Below are 21,492 nucleotides of genomic sequence, written 5' to 3'. Positions count from 1 at the left end.
TGAAGCAAAATCATACCTCACAAATTTAATGGAGTACTTTGACAGAGCTGATGAATATGTTGACAAGAAAAATCAATTCATATTAAGAATTCCAAAAGAGACACAGTCTTTCTCCTCGGAGCAGAAGAGGGTATATGATGAATGACCTGGAGGACTGGAAGCAGAGCACAGTTATTCAGTCTATCAGAACAGAGGAAGTATTCTAATAAAGCTAGAGTTAGCAGGCAAAATAAAGTATATCCTTCTCAAGTKAAGATGTATAATTCCTTGCTGTAATATATATATTGTCAGTTTGAATTTATATGGTTTTGAAAGACAATGGAATKAATACCCAGAAAAGTCCATCAGAAACTGCACCAAAACCTACTTCCTTGTTTAAGAAAAATGTCATAAATACTCTGTTCTGACAAAAGGTGAATACCTTGCTGGTTTGGTGGCAGTATTAGCAAACATAATTCATTTTAGGGCAAGGCATTAATGTTGATCTATACAGTGATGCTGTAATAAAACCACAGTGGAAAATACCAGACCTCAATTCCAAATCCATCATAAGCAAGACCGAAACCAATTTTTTATGTCTCCTCTTGCTGGAAACCAAATTCCTATTGGCCTGATCTTGTGAATGACCCTGATACCACCAAAGTTGGTGTGCCCTCATTAAATAGGAGACTGATTAGATGCTTCATTACCGGATAATAATGTCTGTACTTGTTCTTTAACAATCTTTGTCTCTGTGTTCTGAATAATACACCATCTAAATCCACAGACACCCCCTCTCTGCCATCAAATCAGGAAAGTTAAGGCAAGCACTGTTGGACATTTTACAGTTAAGCATCAAGGAGAAGCTGACTTCCTGTGAGCACTTGTTTCAGCTCTGTCAGATGACATTAGGGTCTTTTCACATACTCCAGTTAAATAAAAGAGCAACACACATATCCCTGACATGACATTGATTTCTTGACTGTGCCACTCTTTGACAAACTGTTACATCACTCAAGATATGCCAACATCAAATATTCCCTCTCTGCCCACTAAAAAAAAGAGGTATGAATTAATCTGATTTGTTATCATTAAGTAATATTTAATAAAATTACTCCTTTTTCTGGAGGCATGTTGGATTCCTCAAGAAAGAACAGAAATTAAGCTGAAGGTTCAGTGGTTGCTGAGTATCATATGCTTCATGACAGTTTTTCTGAAGGCCCTTCAGGAGGATCATGGAAGAAAATTCAAAAACATTACAGTTTAGGCAAACAACTGTCATTAGCTGAGTGCCTGTGTCTGAGACACAGGTGTATCTCAAGGCATAACCCACTATCTGAAAGTTACATCAACAGTACCTTAGTTCAAAACCGCAGGTTTTTTCTCACTCATTGCCACCTAAATTCTGTCCTGGATAAACAAAATCTGTTTTTACCTGAGGGAGGGGAAGAATGAGTATTTAAGTAAATTGGGTGTTTGTCAAACATTGAGGTATAATAAAAGACTGCCTTACTAAGCAGCGTTTTCTAGAAGTTTAAATTCTGAATTTCAGGATACCAGTTTTCAGTCTTGCAGTTTTATTTAGGAAACAAGTAYACTTTGTTTAAATATTCAGTGTGCAAAAACCGTAACAACCTCAATTACAGTCCCAATCTGGTTTTCCTCTGGAGATAGATACTAGAAAAAAATGTGAACTTCATTGACCATAAGGCTATTTATGATTTAACAACATGCTTAAAGAGCTTTTTCAAAAGGGCATGCTGAAGTCCAGTATGAACTCAGAACTTCATGCTCAGTGCTTATCTAGTGCAAAGTTCTTTTCTACTCCCACGAGTGAAATTACCTGTACAAGAAGTGATTGTGAGTATTTATGTACTCCTGTTTACTACCTATTTTTCCTTCTGCCTTCAAATGTGAAACAAAAGCATGGAGAACAAGGTGAAGACAGCTCCTCTACAGAAGGTCTCTCCATACAGCTGCATCTACTTGGGGCTCATTCTCATCTTGGGTATTTGACTGCCAAGTATCCTTGCTGCAAATAGTAGTTAACAGTAATAGCTTTTCAGATAAAACTTTTATTTAGACTCTGAAATTAAAAATTGCTGGATATTCTACTGAAAGGCTTGGAACCTTTTTTGGAAAGTTATCAACAGCCAAAGTCCAGTGGTATTTACTGTTTTCATAATCAGTCCTAACAATATTGATTTGCCCTTACTTTTCTGAACTCAAGAGAAATATTATGATTTCTTAATCTAAGTTATATTGTAGAGCAGGCTTTTTTAATGTGTAATTGAACCTTTACATATTCTTATTGCTAGTATAGTCCTTGTGTTGCTCTTTCAGGGCAGCTGGAAGTGATCATGGATCGTCGACTTATGCAGGATGACAACCGTGGCCTTGGACAAGGTGTTCAGGATAACAAGATTACAGCTAATGTCTTCCGACTGCTGTTGGAAAAAAGACATGGATCAGATGTGGTAGGATTCACTGTCTGGATTTTTTTTTTTTTTTTTTTTTTTGTTTTTTTAGATGTAAATATTTATTTTTGTTGCAACAGCAAAGAACTCAGTAAAGAAATTACTCCATGAGATGTAGAGCAAAAGAAATGTAGCTTCCAAGGGAGTTTTGTCCTCTTGCTTGCATATTCTGATTTAAAGACTTCTTCTTTCACTATTCCTCACCCAGCTCCTGCAGTATCCACTTCCTCACTCACACTTCAACTTATGAGTGGGGTACCATTGTGGAAGTCYGTTTTTTTTTCAAATTACTTTTTTATTGAACAAGCTTTAAAAAGCTGCTAATTAATCTGTGTTCTGCTTCCTAGCAATGTTAACTGAGTTTAAACAAAAATTGACGAATTATTTCAGTTGAATGGATAGAAAGAGAAAACCTCCTAGAAATATAATTTCCTTAGGAAATAAAATTTAAGTGGAAATATTTAGATGCCAAACAGAAAATCCTTTTGAAATCATTATGATTCTAGGAAAGTTGAAACCATTTTTTAAAGTATTTTTAAACTTGCACATACCCTCTCAGTTTTCATTTTTGTACCTCAGTCTTTTGAATAGCCTCAATTTTCTTTCAGTTCTTTGTATTTTTTTCATTATTTCTTYTCTGATCATTATTGAAAAGGACAAAATAAGAAGTACATCTTCATACTGAGGCAGTAGAAACATGACAGCAGTGCGTATATTTTAAAATCGTTGTATAGCTAAACATGAGAGATTGTATACCAAGCTGCTAATAAATATGCAGATAAATTTGAATTAATTCTGGTTTATAATGGATATAGAGGATGTGAGAGGATGAYAATATCAAGCTTAAAGCTAATTTTCACCATTTAATAATTGACAGTAGGGGTTTTTTTTCAGATTGTACATGTCATTATGATTTTCTAGTACCTCATCATGTATAAAGCAGGATGCGTATTAACTGCATTTATCAGTGTGGTGTGGACTTGCCCAAGCTAACTTGAGTTCAGCAGCAGTCTGGCTGTGATAGCAATGAGCATTGCGCAGGTTAATCCATCCTTACAAGAGGAAACCTGCAGAGAGGTCTATACTGCCACCCAAAAATTCCCTTGGTACACAAGGTAATTTGTGTTGTATTAAATCAGAATATGGAGCTGCTAAGGAGGAATTATTGTACATGGAAACTTATGCTTACATTACAAAATGATTTGAAACAACAGAAGCAGATCAAATCAGTTAGTGCTTGCACTGATGCTGGATGCAATCTTCTGTTTTCTATAGAACCATTAAATAACTCACTAAAAGGTACCTCTGGTACTCCTCCAGTCCAGTCTCTGCTCAATGCAGTCTATTTTTGTGCCAGAACAGACATAAAAGGTTAGTCATCCATTCAGACCACAGTCGAGATGTRATGGGTTAGAGCATGTTCAGTGCTATACCTCCGGGGTAGGTACTTCCTTCAAGCAGAAAACTGGTCCACACACACTGAGGCTGCTCTGCAAACTCACACAGTGCCCCCTTGAGAGGGGTTGGACACAAGTTCAGTTTCAGAACAGCTGCTCCTTCAGACCAAAAGACTCCAATTGCAGGCTAAACAACTCTTGGATTTTCTAGTTAGTGGAATATTTATATGTGTCTTTGCATATGTTTGCCAATTTATTTGGGATACCATTCAGGTAACAGTGTAATTCCCATTTTTTGTTAAAATTGTCCTTGCTACAGATTAGAAAGATTCTTTGCAAGTTACTGAAAATCTTCCAAAGGAAGAAGGGCCAGTTTCCTACTGCAGTCAATAATTTCCCAGCTATTTTGTATATCTGTGTACCATCATCTGCCTTTCCCCTTAACTCTTTATGCTGAGCCTATAAGGTGTTTAAATGGCTGCAGAGGACTTTGAGGATAATTGGTTTTTCTACACTCTTGAAACGACTTCAAAGAAGGCAGAATCGGACCTTTGGGGGAAYAAGCACAGTCCAAGAGGTGCTGTTGTCCCATCTGACCCATTGTGCACAAGTCCCAGGAGCTAAGCTGAGCCAAGATGTTTTAAGAAAACATTTTCTTTCTGGTGTTGTGTCTGGAATTCCCCTTTTGTATATTAAGAATGTTCTAGAATTTTGTTTTTCAAAATTTATCTGAACATTCATAGTGTTTGATGATTCACGTCACTATTTCAGTGTTAAAGTAAAGGTAGTTCTCTGTGTTTCGTTAAATGTGCAATCATATTTTTGTTTGAGTTACTCAGAAGGTAGTTGTTATAATAGATTAAATATAGCCATGTCAGAAAAAACTGTGATGAAATTATATGCAGTTTATAGATGTAATCTGCTGCAGTGTGACTCATGCACTGACCCTGATTTTGTTGTCAAGCCCTATTTTATCATTGACTTCAGGGGTCATGAAAGCTACTGRAGGAGAAAGTTTTGACCATTTGACATCTTTGCCATTACAAGCTTTTCTTAATGTATATTCCAGAATATTTCATTCTGTCTTGTCTCAAAAACAGTTCTGAAGAGCAGGATGTTTTCTGTTCTTTGTCAAACTTCCCCATAAAAGGAGAGTGTGTGAAATGCATGTGAGTATGTGAAATACGCAGTTCTTTAAAATTAATTTAAAAGTTACTCATCACTGGTGAAATTACTGCAGACGGTTTTTATTATCATATCAACCAAAAGTTTCTTTTCATTTCCACCTCTGAAGTGCTTTTTTCTTTCCCCAATCAAATGTATTGAACAGTACATTTTAATGGCAGAGTCAAACCACATGAGTGTCCTGAAGTGTAAGACTTACCTGTCCAGTGGATAGATAGGGTGAAATTCTTAATAATTTTTAATAGTTGTTGGCATACATTATATATCTATATATCTATATATCTAGATATCTATATATCTATATATCTATATATATATCTATATATATATATATCTATATATATAGATCTATATATATATATATCTATATATATATATATCTATATATCTTCAGGTAGTCTGTATTCTAATAGGTTTTTAATCCTAACAATGGCTTTTGGCTCTTGCATTCTAGCTCTTCAGTCATAATTAATGATATTGCCTCTGCGAAAAACTTCAGATTGATGTGTTTTGCTGAAGCTTTTTTGCTCTCTATTTGTGGGGAGGGAAGAGGCTTGATGGGGGACATGTTTGGGTTTATGTTTTCTGTTTTTTTGTTGTTGGGGTTCTTTTTTCCCCTAGGCTGGATACTCCTAAAGGTTTATGCACAATGACAGTATTGTTTGTTAAGTAAGCTCTTTATAGTAAAAGCTGGGCAAATATCATTTCACTTTACATTACAATCACCTAATTTATTCATAATTGTGCTTCTCAGGCCTCAGATGTTTTTACTGTGTTTTTGATGTAATTTCTACATATATCTTTTTCTCCTACTAGATGTAACTAATTCTGCTGTTATGTTCATTTTGTCCTTGCAACATTTATTGGCTTGAATATCTCTTTGAATTCTCTTCTAATATTGTCTTCCTCMGATTGTTACCCAAGAACTGAATTCATGTTATCTTTAAGTTGAACGGATTAATATTTAGCTGAGAATTAAACTGATTGCAGTTATTAATACTTGTCAAAACAGTAAATGTTTCTTTTTGAAAATACAGACTATATTTATTGTAAGTTTTGGAAAAATAAGCATTAATACCCTTTTGTTTTCTGAATCCCAGCATCTTTTATCAGTAGAGAAAGGAAGGAAATAGGATCTATAGGAAAAATACGCCAGGCAAATATTTTTTCCTCAGATTCCTATTTCATACCTTGGTTTGACTWAGTTAATTTGTATAACTGGATTTATTGCCTAGGCTTAAGCAGACAGCCAGGATTCAATGGCTCAAATGGCTGTTGCTGTTTGGGGGAGGTTGTTTAGAGGACCAATGATGGAGTTAATAAAATCATAAATATGTGGGAGATAACCAAACTCCTTTTCTTTCGCCATGTACAGCTACCTTTTCTTACTTAATGTCTGTCAGTATCTGCTTTCTCTGAAAATTTATGGTTGGTAGTACAGCCATTTTTCTCTGATTATTGTATTGCTTTTGCCCCTTATTGGTATGCTTATTTATAATGCATATGCATGTTTCTCATTGTAGTTATATATTATACCATGCATTGCTATGCTGCATGTAACCACATCTTAACAAACATAATTAACTTGATGTTTCAGAAAAGCAGAAACTTGACATTGGTGTAATTACTGTCATTTAGAAGCTCTTTCAAGCCCATGTGTGACAGTGGCTTGAAAATTAGAGTCAAGTACTCTAATATTATTTGTATTTGTAACTGCCATGGTGAACTTGTCAAATATATAAAAAATTGGTAGAGTTTGGGGATTTTATGTGGCCACAGAAGGAAAAAAAAAGGCATTTCCCTTTCCCTGTCATGCAGAATATAATGTGTCTTMTTTATAACGTTACCACATATATTTAGTAAGGAGTGAACACCAATTTCATATTTCATTTGAAGAGGTAGCCAGGTACATGTTACTTCTTTCCAGCTTTGCCTAAAAGTTCAAATCTTTATTTCTGCTACTGGTATATACACTACGCTGTATTTCTTATGCAGGAACTTTGTATTTGCTACTCARGAACAATGTTTCCATCTCTTGTTTACCTGCAAATACTGTCTCCTTTCAGGCAAGCACTGTCACAATTTTTATGTCAGGCACCTTACAGCTTAATTTCCTTCAAGTACTTTTTTTCAGTGATAGAGTGACAAAGATGTGTTGCAGAAAGCTTTTAGATAAAGACTGCTTTGTTGACAAACTCCATTCCTACGCCACTGTTATGAAATGTTCTCATCCCATAACAGGGCAGCAGCCACTTGTAGCTGACTCGTTGAGTAGGTAGCATGCAGAACTTCCTTCCTCTGGGTTCTGCAAATACAGCTGCAAATACAGTCTCTTTTGTGTTCTTTTTCGTATAACTATGTGCATCTCAATAGTGAATTATGTTCCTTGGTTTGGTTTTATCTGTTTTCATTTCTGTGTACCTGTCTGCTGGCTCTGGTTAGAAATTTTTTACCTTGGTTTTATGCATAGTATACAACCTTGATATCTCCACTTTTAGGTGATCTAATTCACCAAAGGACATGGGCAGGCCTCTATTGTCTTTTGTGAGCTTGTCTGAGCTGGCAGAGTTTGAGGTCTGAAAATTAAACCTGTCTGTATCACCACTTCTAGGAAAGCCTAGTTCCTGCTGCAAGATCTGACAGTAGGGCAGAATCCTTCCTAAAGGAGGGAGAAATTGTGCAAATCCAGCTTCTTCTTTCTTCTTCTTCTTTCTTCTTCTTCTTTCTTCTTCTTCTTTCTTCTTCTTCTTTCTTCTTCTCCTCCTCCTCCTCGTCCTCTTCCTCCTACTTGTCCTCCTCCTCCTCGTCCTCCTCCTCCTCCTACTCGTCCTCCTCCTACTTGTCCTCGTCCTCCTCCTCCTTGTCCTCCTCCTCCTCCTCCTTGTCCTCCTCCTCCTCCTCCTGCTCCTCCTCCTCCTCCTCATCTTCATCCTCGTCCTTGTCCTCCTCCTCCTCGTCCTCCTCCTCCTCCATCTTCTGTCTCCCTTCTTCCTTCATCAACAAGAGCTTTGTGTGAGAGGCAGACTTCCAGTGCCTGGAAATTAGCAGATATCATTGTGCACTTTCTGTCTTTATCATCATCTTTATCATCAGTTTGTTTAAATTCCTCATCAAAAGTGAACTCCAGAAAATTTCTGATCACTGTTTTTTACCATCATTGAGAACAGGATCTTGCAAATCATCTGAGAAATTACAGCACCAGATCCCTTCAACAACTCAACCATGGGTTATTTATTTAGGCATTAAGTCCCTCCCCCTGCACCATTATTAAATAATATAAACATGGTAAGAAGAATTAGAAGAGAAGAAATAAAATCGGCAGGGAAGGCTATAACTGARGGATAAATTACTTTTATTGCCAAGGAAAGCATGTCTTGCTTTTCTGGTCTCTTTCATTCAGCCATATTGATGGCTACATATTTATCAGCCTCAGTAACTGTGGTGTTGTGCTTATGATCATGGTGACTACGTACTTTCTTTACTATCTGCCCTCTTCCATAGACCAGTGAGCAGATCTTCTCCAAGTGATGTCTGTGGAGAGCGTGATTTTTCTTATATCTGTTTGAACACTAACTATTAAATGCAGTCACCAAAGGAGCAGCAATAGGTGGAGCAGCAGAGCACTAGCTGCTCCTGAGACCATGAAAGGGAGAAAATTAGACTGCCTATGGTATGAAACCCAGCAAGAATGGATCAGCAGAAATTGCCTTAGACTAAACCTATATTTTCTGTGTGTGCCTGTAAACAGCAAACTGCAAGCTGAGAGGTCACAGGCCAGCTCCTGGAAGAATGTAAAGTCTGGGCTTGTGAATTRTTAGGACACATAAAGGTCCAGACCTGGATATCAGATGGGCTTTAAGTCCACGCTGAGGGATCAGTGATTGTTGAGTGTGCTTGTGAATCAAGAAGATGAAGGTGTTTAGCTGCAGACCTGGTCAGCTGGAGGGCACAGTCTGGTTTGGATTATCTGTTCCGCTTGTGTTACCCCACTGCTCAGTTTACGTGGGCTCTGGCAAAGGTGCTGTCTCTGCTCTCATGTCTGGATGGCTGTGTGTTTCCATATGTGCCTAATGGGAATAATGCTCTTGGAGGAGCAGACCAACAGCAGGCTCCCATCTATCAGCCTGGAATGAGAGGCRTCACCTCTTGTTGGAGACTACTAAATTTGGCTCTAACAGACTGGGAAGAATTCCTCCTGTGGATCCAATTTTCCCAGAATTTGATTACCTGCAACAGTCCCAGGTTTCTTCATCTGAAGTTCTGTGGCCAACTAAGCATCCACAGTGCAGAAAATCTCGGGTGATTTTAGAGACACTGAGCCAACACAGATATCTTGTGGATATTTTGTGGTGCCTCAAAATTTTCATTTCTTCTGTAATCAGCCTTCGGGAACCTCTTTCAGCTAGTGTGGCAGACATGCATTTCTAGTGTAACAATGCCTAAGTGAATTAATAGGAATTTTTCCGTTCCCTGAGTTAAAGAGATGAAATCAGATTTCCTCTGTCCTGATGAGTCCTTTTCTGCTGGTCACTTTATCAAAAGACCTTAAGCACTCCAAATCATGGTTCTCAATTAAAGGGCTTGAAACTTCACCAAAAAAAATACCCAGAAAAACCCAAATACTTTGTTATGCAAAAATGTTACGTAACTGATGTATTTTTAAGTGTAGACAAAAATGTATATAAAAACAATTCTAATCCTATATTTATCTGCATTTTTGTCCCCCCTCCCCCCTGTCCTCCGCAGTTTCAGGAAACCCAAATGCTCTGGTATGGCAAAAAAGTACCAGACATCAGTATCCTTGTTTACAGCATATTTAAGATTCCAGGCTAACTGCCTGCTCAGTACTCACATTTGTGACTATTACTTCTGGTTGCAATTTCCCAGATTTCTCTAAAAATCTAATTTGCTGCAGAGGACATGTTTGGTTTTATTTTTTCCCAGAAATTATCTGAAGATTGTTCTGCTGAAGATTCTTGTGCTGCTTTCAGGTCTTGCATGTTCTAAATCCCACTGCACAGAGAAGATCTTCCTATCACCTTGATTTCCATACAAAATTCCCTCTGCAAACATCAGCTATTTTCAAAGATGCTTGAAGTGTTAGTCAGTGTTTTCTTTGTCAGATGCTTACATTAACCTTGCACTCTTGAATACTGAAAAGGAATTATTCAGCTCAGAAGATTTGATCCAATTTACATTGGTGATTAATTTCTATTYGTTGCAATAAGGGTGTAAGACCCATTCTCTTTCTTCTTTCCTTCTCAAAATCACTAGAAGTTGTTACAGGCATGCAAAAATCTAGCTCAAGATATCAGCCTCAGAGGAAAGGGAATGATTTATCCATATCTAGAGGACTTTCAGAACTTGTCAGACTTGGATTACTCTTTTTGTATTACTGTGCGCAACTTTGAATGAATTTAAAGCAAGCGCATCTGATTTTCATTTGGTAAGATAACAGCCAGGCAGTCTTGTGTGCAAAGCCTGTTTCTAAGTTGAAGCCATTTACTACTTGATGTCAGTTTCGTGAACTTGACTAGTGTCAGTCTGAAACAAAACCTGAATTTCTCTTCTAAGTCGAGAGTTTTGGGGCAATCTGTATACAGAACATTGTGCAATTGTCCCACTCTCTTCCTGCTTAGAGACTCCTCTTTCCACAAGTGGGGAGCTACCRCATTAAGGATTCAAGCTGATTGCATTTGGGGAAAAACAAATGTAATTTTAAAAYCTAGGTGTCTGCCCTTAACTGTATTTTCGTCATGTATTGTAAACCTGCTATTCACATCATCAGTGATGCTGTCTGCTGTTTGTTTCTCGCCTATAAGCAGTCTAGCACMCTATTATAGAAACAGTTTCTCATGTAGAAGCAGCATCTCATCAACCATGCTGATGGATTGTCAATCTTTGAATTGTATGGAAAGAAAATTTTTCTTTCCATATTTGTCTTTTGGATGAATTGACTCCCATTCTCCTTTGCTGTCAGTAACTGGTTTATGACTAAGACTTACGACTATTTGAAAGTATTGTCTCCATATGTTTTGGTAATAAAGATGCTCTGAAAAGTGATTTTACTCGACAAATTAGATTGTTCAGACCAGAAACATTCTCATATGAAGRGTGCTGTCCATTGGTTTGCTGAACCTGTGAGAGAGAAAGTTGATAAAAATTGTTTCCTGACACAATATGAGAGAGAATGAGAAACTTTTTCTTTCCAGYAATAACCCAAGTGGTTTGGTATCAGACTATTTTAGTCTGCATCTCTTGATTTGGCAGGCCTGGAATTCTACCTATTTCCAAATTTCATCTGAATATGCTCACACACTGAATCAGTATGCACATTTCAGCTGTTAGATCAGGTAGTGCAGATGCCATCCCATTGGGGGTTTACTGTTATAATTAAGTTTTTGTGGTGATTTTGTCATTGTAGGGAAGAGTCTAGAGGAGAAGAAAATAGTCAAGATATGTGATTTGATATGTTGCTTCAGTTTCCTTTCCTTAATTTTATATGGGAAGTTTTAGATTACTTGTCTGTGTTGAAGAGTTCATTGGCTTTCCATTACCTAAATTGATGTTCAATTATCATCTCCTTCAGCTTTACTTTCTTCTCTATAGAATTTTTCATTTCTTTCTTCTGTTCAGTTGCTAAATCATTTCTAGAGTCTCCTCTAATTAAGGACCTCGGTTACTTAATTTAAATTCTTACGAGAAAGCCCTCCGAGTCTTGGAGGCAGAGTGAGTTTTTCAACCCAACAGACAGGGTTTCATACAAGGGAGAACTGTTTAAACTGCAAGTAGAAAACCTTTACTCAGAGGATAAGAAGGCACAGGAACAGGTTACCCAGAGCATGTAATYCAGGTTACCCATCCCTGCAAGTGTTCAAGGCCAGGTTGCATAGAGCCCTGAGTAACCTGATCTGGCAGGTGGCATCCCTGCCTGTGACAGAGGCATTGGAGCAAGATGACCTTTAAAGTCCTTTCCAACCCAAGCCTTTCTATTATTCCTATGATTATTAAGAAAATAGCTCATTTCTGATATAAGGGCACAATTTTATGGATGAGGCAATTCTTAAAACTTGTGCAAATGTAAGCTAATATTTATCTGGAGTATGGTTTGTGTCTCCTCAAAACTGAAAGTTGAGAATTATTCACTTTACTTTTGATAGCAAGGAAAGATCCACTTACGTCCATTGCCCAGTCATTCAAGGGGCTGCGTTTCAACACAGTTTCCAGCTGGATAACTATATATGTGTGTACTATAAGATGGTTAAAAAAGCAATGTTTGCTTTGATTAGAGCTCATTAAGCCAGTACATCATCATCTGGCATTCGTGAGATCCTTGCCAGTACTTAATAGCCAGAGGAGCTCCATTCAACTTTGAGTGATAAACACTGTCATTGAAATTAAGGAAATGTCACTTTTGAGAGAGCAATACTTTAATTAGATGGAGATTGTGGGACTACATCCTCTGATACAGCATGAGCAGGGTACTGCTGAAAGCCATCCACAWAGTGAAGGTGTGTAGAGAGTACTTATTCTTCCCATTACATTGTTTGTATGTGCAAACCCTTCTCATCTCTGTTTTACAGAGTCCTGTTTAAATTTTGGATCACTAGGTTGGAGGGGAAAGACATACTCCAATCCTTCCATGATTGTGATGTGCCTGGAGGGAGGGTTTGATTTATAGAGTCCTTTCTCAATCTTCTGTGAAAGCATTGTCTTCACTGTGTTTGCAAAACCCTTTTTGCCTTGGTCTCCTGGCAGCTTTTGACACCTGTGCTCTCCATTCCCATTGCTATTGCACAGGTTCAGTGAATGACTGCACTTTTTTTGTTGGTGCAATCATCCAGAACTGACTGTGATTCCAGATGTGGAAATACAAGAGTCCATGTAAAATCTCTGCCTATGTCTTAGTTCCAAAGTGGATGATGCTTAAGGATAATGTTTATGCCAGTGATATCGCATCTAGACACAGTGGGAGCAAAAATGAGCCAAGTTGACTCAGTTCTGGTTCTAGCATTTGCCTGTCCTTCAAGTCCGTGCTTCTCTGCACTATTTTGCCTTGAATAGTATAACAGGATGAATAGATTATTTTTCTGATTCATTCAAATATTTTAGAAGACCTCTTTTAAAGTTCTCAGATGCAAGCAATCATCTTACTTTACAGGAGAAAAAAAAAAGTGGAAAGATGAGAAGATTAATGGCAATTAAATATTTTGACAGACTTTAGCACATCTCTGGCAACAGAGTGAACGGTGTCCCTTTTGGGGTGAAGAAAATGAATTATTTTTCGAAAGAATATGGATATGCACATTTTCCCTGTGTATAGAACATGTATTGCAGGCACTTGGACAGAAGACTTTTAGATTTAGCTGTAAATAAAGCAAGCTTCCTTGTCCTGTAATTAAAAAAGAAGAAAATCACGGCAATGAAGTCTACGAATGATAATGAACTTTTCGAGGTAATGAAAAAAGAAACCTCAGGGCTAAACTGAGGAGTTAGAAGACTCAAGACTGATTAAAGATGCCATAAAATGGCAGATGGAATTCAATATAAGTAAATGCAGTGAGGCACATAGCGGGGCAATCCTTTATAACAATCAACTGTTATCATTTGGGGGTCATAATAGATACTTAAAAATACTAAGCCTCAATGCTTAGTGGATACCAAGGAGGCAAAGCGTCAGTTATTACTAAGGAAAGCAACAAAAATAAAACAGAAATTACCATCTTCCATTGATTCAGCCCTGGAATATTTTCAATTTCTTCACTGTCAGCTGTATTTAATGCTACTGCAGAGGTATAAATAAATGTATTTGTAATAATATATTACAAATAATGCATACACATCCGCAGACAGAAATTACTGTTATAAGCTGAAAAAGAATTCTCCCCTTTGCTTTAAGTGTCTCCCATTTGTTTTTTATTTCCATGTTTTCAGCCTATCATAAAATGCAAATTTTATGTATCAAYGTTTAAGATACTGTATTTTCAATGAACTTTCTGCAAAGTTTTCACTAAATATCACCTCTTTAACTATAAACAAGCAGGGCTTTATCTGATTAAATATGCAAGGGKAAAATAGGAGCAAAAGAAGTTTTCACCCATTTCTACTCCTGTCTTAACTGACATTCTAAAATAGAGATTGCCTTTTAAAAAGTCTCTTGTTTTCTTTTCCTAGCTTCTCTGGAGCTTTAACTAGTTGTTGTGAATATGTAGGATTTGTAAGGTTGTCTCTGCAGCCAAGTAAAAACATGCAAATACAAAACTTAGAAAAGTACAAAATTTGTAAAATTGTGAGAYAGAATACCTTTGGTTTCTGCTGGCATGGTATTGAAATAAAACTTCTGGAAGAAATCTTTTGCAATGCAGACCAAGACAAAGAAGCTAGCTGCTATTTCGCCCAGCAAACAGTTCAAGCTCTATAGATTTTAAATAGAACTAGGGATTTAGGATACAAGTTGGATAAAGCAAGAAACAGTGGTCAGAGAATAATGTGGAAAATAAGGCCTGCAGAAAGAATAGCTGCCAWTCCATACATACAAATAGATACTGAATAAATAGGAGCAACTTGCTGAAGTAGTAGCTAATTTCTTTCTCCARATGATATTGTTTACACATCAAGGGCTAACGCAGAAACCCAAGGAATTAAAAAATTAGGTGTCATCATAATTTTGAAGAATGTACTTGTTGTTTATAAAAGCCGAAAGTATACCTATTAATAGAAGAACATTAGTGAATGATCAAGARTTTCCAAAAGTAATTGGGCAGTCTAGAAATTAAAATTTTCTATGAAATTATTGGAACCATGCATAAAGTAGGTGGGTTTCAACATTCAGACATGATAGTATCTCAACTTGAATAATTCTTTTGTGTTTTGCAGAATGAAGAGAAGGCACCAGTCAGTTTCCCATCACTTCTTAGCCATATGACTTCTCTTTTCTTAAATCATCCTTTTATTCCAATGACAATAAATGCAGATTCAGGTGTCCCAGAATTGATAAATACTTTTTCTCCGCTGATGTCATCCATGCCTTGCGACATACATTTAGTCAATCTGAGGACAATCCAAGCAAAGGTAAGGCCAAGCCACTGTTTTTTGTGAGCAAACATATTATATAGTTTATTTAATATAGTCAAATAATTTATTCTGGTAAGGAATTTTGTGGGTGGGTTTCCGTGATGTGATAAACTGCAGTGTGATTACTAGCTGTCATTAATTCTGCAAGAACTGTAGACTTGTGTCTGAGTAATATGTAATGCAGGAGTTTTTTTTTTCACAACATAGAATCCTGCACTCTGCATATTATCATCTCTGGAACATTTCAATGAGTTCCCAAAGTTTAAGGGAAAACCATTCATTTAGTTCAGCCTTTTCTGGACTAGAAGAATTAGATTTAAGGCATTCGAATTTGTTCTGAGTGTGTTTTTAATAAAGCATATAGTTTTAAACCCGACTTTTATTATTAAAATATCTTTTAGCTTAATTACAAGAACTAATTCAATTATTCCTACATTATCTTATAATCATTGCTTCCTGTGAAAACATTCTCTGGTAGGCTAACCAAAACCAAACCAAAACAAACATAAACTAAACAATTAACCACCACCAAAAACGACAGAAAAACCCCAACAAACAAAAACTCAACAATAAACAAACAAAAGAGGCTATTCTTTACCCAGTTTTTTTTTTTCCTTCAAAGAAAATAACCTCCAGAATTAATTTACTGTTTGATAAACTGAAAGACTGAAACTCTTTTTGCATTCTTTTCCTGCCAACTGTTCTATGAATTCTTTTCAGTTTTTCAGCTCCTTTTAAACTGCGAGTATGTTAACTTTGTTCTGTGTTGCAGTGCCACTCACCAGTGCTGCTACCATAATGAAATCCCTTTTTAATTCTGCCATACTTAGACACAAACTCTTTATCCCTTTTTCCCTGTAGTTTCCATTATGGCTGAGGTAAAACTTGTCTGTATTAACATCAGATTATATTCTGTTTTTTTCTGTTTTTCATTTAAAGTCTTAAACTAATTTTAAAAAATTAAACAATGTTTGCTTTCTCATGCTTTCTTTGTGAGTAGTTCAACTTCCTGTAAGCTCCTTCAGTGGTGTCTGATTCTTATTTTGAATTTTGAAGTGATAAATTTCTCAATTTTGTGGGTCTTGTGCCTTTGAAAAATTAGGAAGAAGCCTGATACTATATTAAATCTTCATGTGAAGTGAATGTTACACACTTCATTCATTGAATGTTTCACACTTCAGTCATATTCACAAATATTCATTGTGAATATTTTTACTTTCCCCTGCCAGCTCATCATCACAGATTTACTTCAACACACCAAGGTCAGGGGCAGACCTTCATGTACATCTTTCCTCTCCCTTTTCGAGGCTTAAATCCACCCCCCTTGTTTGTATCATCTGGGYATGAAAGCTGTGAAAAGAAAGGCTTGCTCAGTGTCTCCTTTTTGGGTTCAATGTTACTGCTTGTAAGTGAATTTTCTGATTTTATCTGGGTTGTACTGACCCCACCATCCCAGCTGGTATAAGAGTATTTGAGGCTATGATCTCTTCCCTGTCCACAGCTGTATTTTTCATTGATTACTGATTGACAGCTCTTGAGCTTGCAGCATTAGTATGTCCTCTTCAAAGTGAAAGCTCGCAGCAGTCACAGGATAGGAGCAGTATCATTATAGACACAGAATGTTCTTCCCCCCAGCAAAAATGGTGCTATGCGTTGAAAATAATACTATAAATCTCCCCTCACTTTCTGCGTCCTTTCTCTTGCTTCCAATAATTTGAATAAGTAACATAATTCTGGCTAACTAACACTACTATTTTTATCCCAGAAATTTGCAACTCTCCATTGTTTAAGATGTTGAACTTGATTTTTCATAATCCATTATAATTTCACATAAAAGGGTCCAAATTAAAATAAATTGTTAAGATTTAAGGTAGAAATCAGAAAGAATATTACATTYGTTGTAAGGTATCTGATCTTATAATGGAGAAGTCCAATACCTTAGGATGACAGCATTTAAAGAATTTTTTTTAAGTGAGACTAGAGATTTTCAGGAGTTTGACACACATTTTACCTGATGTAAATAAACTGGGATGGAAGATTTAGAACAGAGTACATTTGTCTATTTATACTAAGCATAAATACTTAATTTTGTTGTATTTCTTAAACTTCTCAATGTATGTCTGTTAGCTTACAGTAATTGAATTTTAAAAGAGTTTAAGTGTTTTTTTCTTTCTCATTAAAATTTTAGCAGCATTGCTCTGGGATACTGGCTGTGAGAAAGTCCAGCATTTTTTTTTCTATCTAGTAGCCTGATGTAAGGCTGCATTTTAATTCTCAGAGATCAAAATCAAATCRAACTTTCTCTTCTAAGAAAGCTAGTCAGAGATTTGATAGGACAGTGTTTTGGGATTTTTTGTTGAATAACATTGCTGTGAAATTTTACAAGGTGAAGAATGTTGTTTGTTGAAAACTGAAGAGTTAGTTACAGCAGTTCATGCAGTTACCATGGTCATGTTTAGAAGGTGTATTTAATGCAAATTAAGTTCATCCTTGCTGACACATTCATTAGCCTTAAATGCACTAAATCTAATCTGCCTAGAGATGATATAAGAACAGGTAAGTAAAACTGGATGTGGAGGCTGTGACAACTTGCTCTGTCTCACACCTGCTTTGATAATGGGTTAGAACATTATATTTTACATATGGTTGCTGTGTGCATGGTAGAAGGTGGAATACTGGATCCTGGATATTTATACTTAACRAAACACTTCTATGCAGGACATCATTAATTGTTTGTTACCTTTTTCTTTTAAATCTTTTGAATCCTTATTAAGATCATGTTTAATGCTAAAAAACTGAGAGATGAAATATTCATGCTGTCATTTGAAATTCATACATACATTTTTTATGGAGATTACTAAAAGATAATTTAAATGAATTAGAGGAAGTGTTGATACCCATTACTGGCTTGTCATTTTTAACATTAATTTACCCCATAGGAAGTCAGGCTTTTTCAGTATAAATTTTAATGTTTCACTAATCTGATGTTTAGGCTGATGGTATTATTTTGTGTGCATAAAAATATCTACTTTTAAGTGCAACGCTGTCACGTGTCAGTGACAATGAAAACCAAGTCAAGTGTTTCATAGTAGCAGAGGGAAAATAATTCTGTCACATCACAGTCACCACCTTATTGCRTTAGGAAGTGATACTGCTGTTCCAGTGAACACTAGAAGAGCATCTTTAGCCATCAGTTCTAGTAAGTACTGTATGCTGAATGTAAGCATTAATTAAAAAGTTGATTTTAGGTGGTTGTAAGCTAGTGTTCACAGAATCCTTTCAAGCTGAGTTTTATTCACAGTTACTAAACTATGCAAAATTTGTAATGGTCATTGTTTTACTAAAAAATACCTAATTTCAAGTCCAAATATTATTGTGTAAATTTTTACTATTTTAAATGAGGAACCTAAACCCACAAAATGTATGGGCTTTTTATTATATGAATGAGTACTTTATACTGTGTATTTTTTGTACTTTGAATATYTGTCATGCTGGGTTTGTCAAAGAAGCTGGTACAAGCTGATCCACGATCTCCTGTATGGAAAGACATTTAGCTGTTAGATTGTACCTTGTTGGTATACCTTCAGGAGTGATGCATCACAAAGTGCCTAATGCTTGTTGGCACAGGTTTCTCCAGTCAATAGATGCATTCTGAATGTACCAGAATGAACCTAACTGATGGCAGAGGCTTTTGTGAAAAGCACCAGTGCAGGAACAAATAAACCAGAAACAAATGAGAGAAAAATAGCCTGAAGAGCTGGCATGACTTTTGCGCTTATTGTATATATAATAAGATAAAGAGCTGAAGAAGGTAAAACATCAATAAATTAAAAATTATGCATCATGGTAATTAAGTGACTATGGTGAGTGTAGAGATGCAGCTACAAGAATGACACTGAGTTGCTGGAGCATGTCCAGGGGAGGGCAGTGGAGCTGGGGGAGGGTCTGGTGCATAAATCTGATGAAGAGTTGTTTACTCTTTATCATCTCTAGGGGCTCCAAAACACTGAATATCTTGTAGATAAACATAGAATGTATTTCTTATGTGTATTTCAGAGTCCAGTTCTCTGTATGCCTTAAGGTGCGTTAGAAATCACTTTTACAACATGAAAGCTTGTTCAACGTAATCAGATGGAGTATTTAAAACTGAGTTTTGTAGTTAACATACGATTTCTAGTTKGTTTTCTATTTTGACAAATAATTTTTGTGGGAAAACAATTAATAAAACCATGATAGCTACACTTCAATCCTGAGTCTGTACATGTACATATGTTGACTTTTAAACTCAGCAACATACATTTATATTCTGTAGTGCAATAGATATTTCAACTCTGCCCTTTAGTTCTTTCTATGTTTAGCTTTATAACATTTTAAAAAACGTGACAGTTCAATCTAGGCTGAATATTTTTTAAGATGAAAATGGCTCTCATTGTATGATGATAATTTTTTTGGTGTCCTAAAATATCTTCCTAACTGATAGTTTTTGAGTAATCTTTTACATTGTTTGTCTGTAGGTAGATACCAAGCCATCTGATGAGGCTGCTCTGATTCTTCACAGAAAGGGATTTGATTGTAGATTTTCAAACAAAGACACAGGTCTGCTCTGTTCCACTACTCAGGGAAAGGTATGGTTATTATTCTGTAGGAATTTTATAATAAAATTTTAAAGTAGTTATGCAATTTTCTTTAAACTGAAGTGTAAATATCATTTTGTTTAGAAACAAAAAGAGTTCAAATCCAAATGTTTCTAGTAATTTTGAATATACTGATTTAACTTACATTGAAAAGTAGCAAGTGAATATTGTCTAAAAAGGCCTAAATTGGTGTACCGTGTTTGATATATGATGCTTAAAAATATTCAAAATCTTTGGTACGAGAATTACTGTGCTGGTACCTGTAAGGAGCTATACAATTTTAAGGTACATACTGCATGTTCTAAATGTAGTCCTGTTTTGTTTTTTTTTCTTTTCCCCTCCAGATAAAGGTTCATAAACTCTTTAGCAAATTCAGAGTGGAAAGTCTTACACCCACATCTTTATCTTTGATGCATTCACCTCCAGATGCCAGAAATATAAGTGGAATAAATATGGGTTCTATGGAGATAAATACGTTCCGGATTCGGCTGAGATGAAGCCCTGCTTTAATACTCAGAGAAGAAAAATCTGCAATTGTATCTCCTCTGAGATTCATGTGCAATAAGAAGCACATTGATGTAATTCCAGCTTCTGGATACTGTGAGAAAAAGATGCATTCTATTTTTTTTTTTTTTTACCAGCACAATGAAAAGCCATGTTGCAAGCAACTTTTTTTTTTCGTTCAGGTTTTTTTTGCCCCCCCCTCATAAAATAGCAGCATCATTATCAGTTAACACAACAAGTGAAGAAATTACTAAAGATGTTAACCTCTCAACAGATTAAATCTCAGGTTAAATGCCAATTAATGATGTTTCTGGTGTTTTAATTTTCATAAATAGGGGATTGGATTTTAAACAGCCTTCTTTTCTTGATTCTTGATGTATTTATGTATGAATAACTCAGTGTAGAAAGTCCTGATGCAGCTTGGAAATAAAATGGAATAAAATGTTCCTGTGTAGTAGCTAATGTCCAAATATTTACAATCATTTATATAAATGACAATAATCTCAATTTATTCCACAATTAACTTCAATTTATTCAACACAAAGGGGATTATTAATTGTGGGAAAGTGAAAGCCTGCAGTACTTGTGATAAGTGGTGGTAGATTTTAATACTTCTACCATTCACATGATATGTAAATAGGAAAACGTGAACCTACAAAGTAATTTTGCAATGGAAATGTTTAATACAACTCCCATTTTGTTACTTGACACACTGGGATATGTGCAATTATTCCATTACCATGATGAGAAATGTCCATAATTATCACGAATATAAGATTTTTTATAAAACTCATTTAGATACCAGTGTTCTTTGAAATGAGTTTTCTATTTCAAGATTACCATATCAAAATAAATGTGCCTTATTTTTTGATATGTCTTGTTACAATTTTGGTGTCTATGTTAATGTTTTTGGGGAAAAGGTAGTTTATATAATACTTAAGCTGTGTATCTCCTATTGGACAATGCTGGCCACACTGATCTATGTACTCCTGCACCAAGTTTGTGCTATCTTATTCTGAATATTTTGACTATTTGAATGTATTAATATGAAGTCATGACATGAAACACCAATGAAAAAAGAATTACTGTAGAAGCTAAATTCAGCTGCTTTCAAGAAAATTGCAACTTGATGCAGAGTTGATAGTAAGCAAGACATAGTTTGCAAACCCATCAAAACATGTGCTTGCATGTCACAGACTGTGGTGACCTGCTAATTCTGAATCATGTGCCTATATTTTAAAC

The 21,492-nt window shown here is 35.9% G+C and overlaps 1 protein-coding gene across 3 annotated transcripts in view; it reads left to right on the top strand.

The window, feature by feature from the left end:
• The window catches only part of MAN2A1 (mannosidase alpha class 2A member 1), a 108,632-nt gene extending 87,936 nt beyond the window's left edge, over nucleotides 1-20,696 (top strand). For 2 of the 3 annotated variants that reach the window (XM_057367517.1, XM_057367519.1), the window contains exons 19-22: nucleotides 2,323-2,456; nucleotides 14,915-15,109; nucleotides 19,627-19,737; nucleotides 20,091-20,696. In XM_057367517.1, the coding sequence (XP_057223500.1) occupies nucleotides 2,323-2,456; nucleotides 14,915-15,109; nucleotides 19,627-19,737; nucleotides 20,091-20,243 (593 nt within the window). In that variant the 3' untranslated portion in view covers nucleotides 20,244-20,696. The remainder of the gene's footprint in view (nucleotides 1-2,322; nucleotides 2,457-14,914; nucleotides 15,110-19,626; nucleotides 19,738-20,090) is intronic. The other variant, XM_057367518.1, reaches the window with a different exon arrangement.
• Nucleotides 20,697-21,492: the final 796 nt, after the last annotated feature.

This window comes from Malurus melanocephalus, unplaced genomic scaffold (assembly GCF_030028575.1).
Source record: "Malurus melanocephalus ecotype Western Australia unplaced genomic scaffold, MMel_1.1 scaffold_80, whole genome shotgun sequence".
Classification (NCBI taxonomy): Eukaryota; Metazoa; Chordata; class Aves; order Passeriformes; family Maluridae; genus Malurus; species Malurus melanocephalus.
Note: the sequence above shows the minus strand (reverse complement) of the source record. Positions and strands in the feature narration are given on the sequence as shown.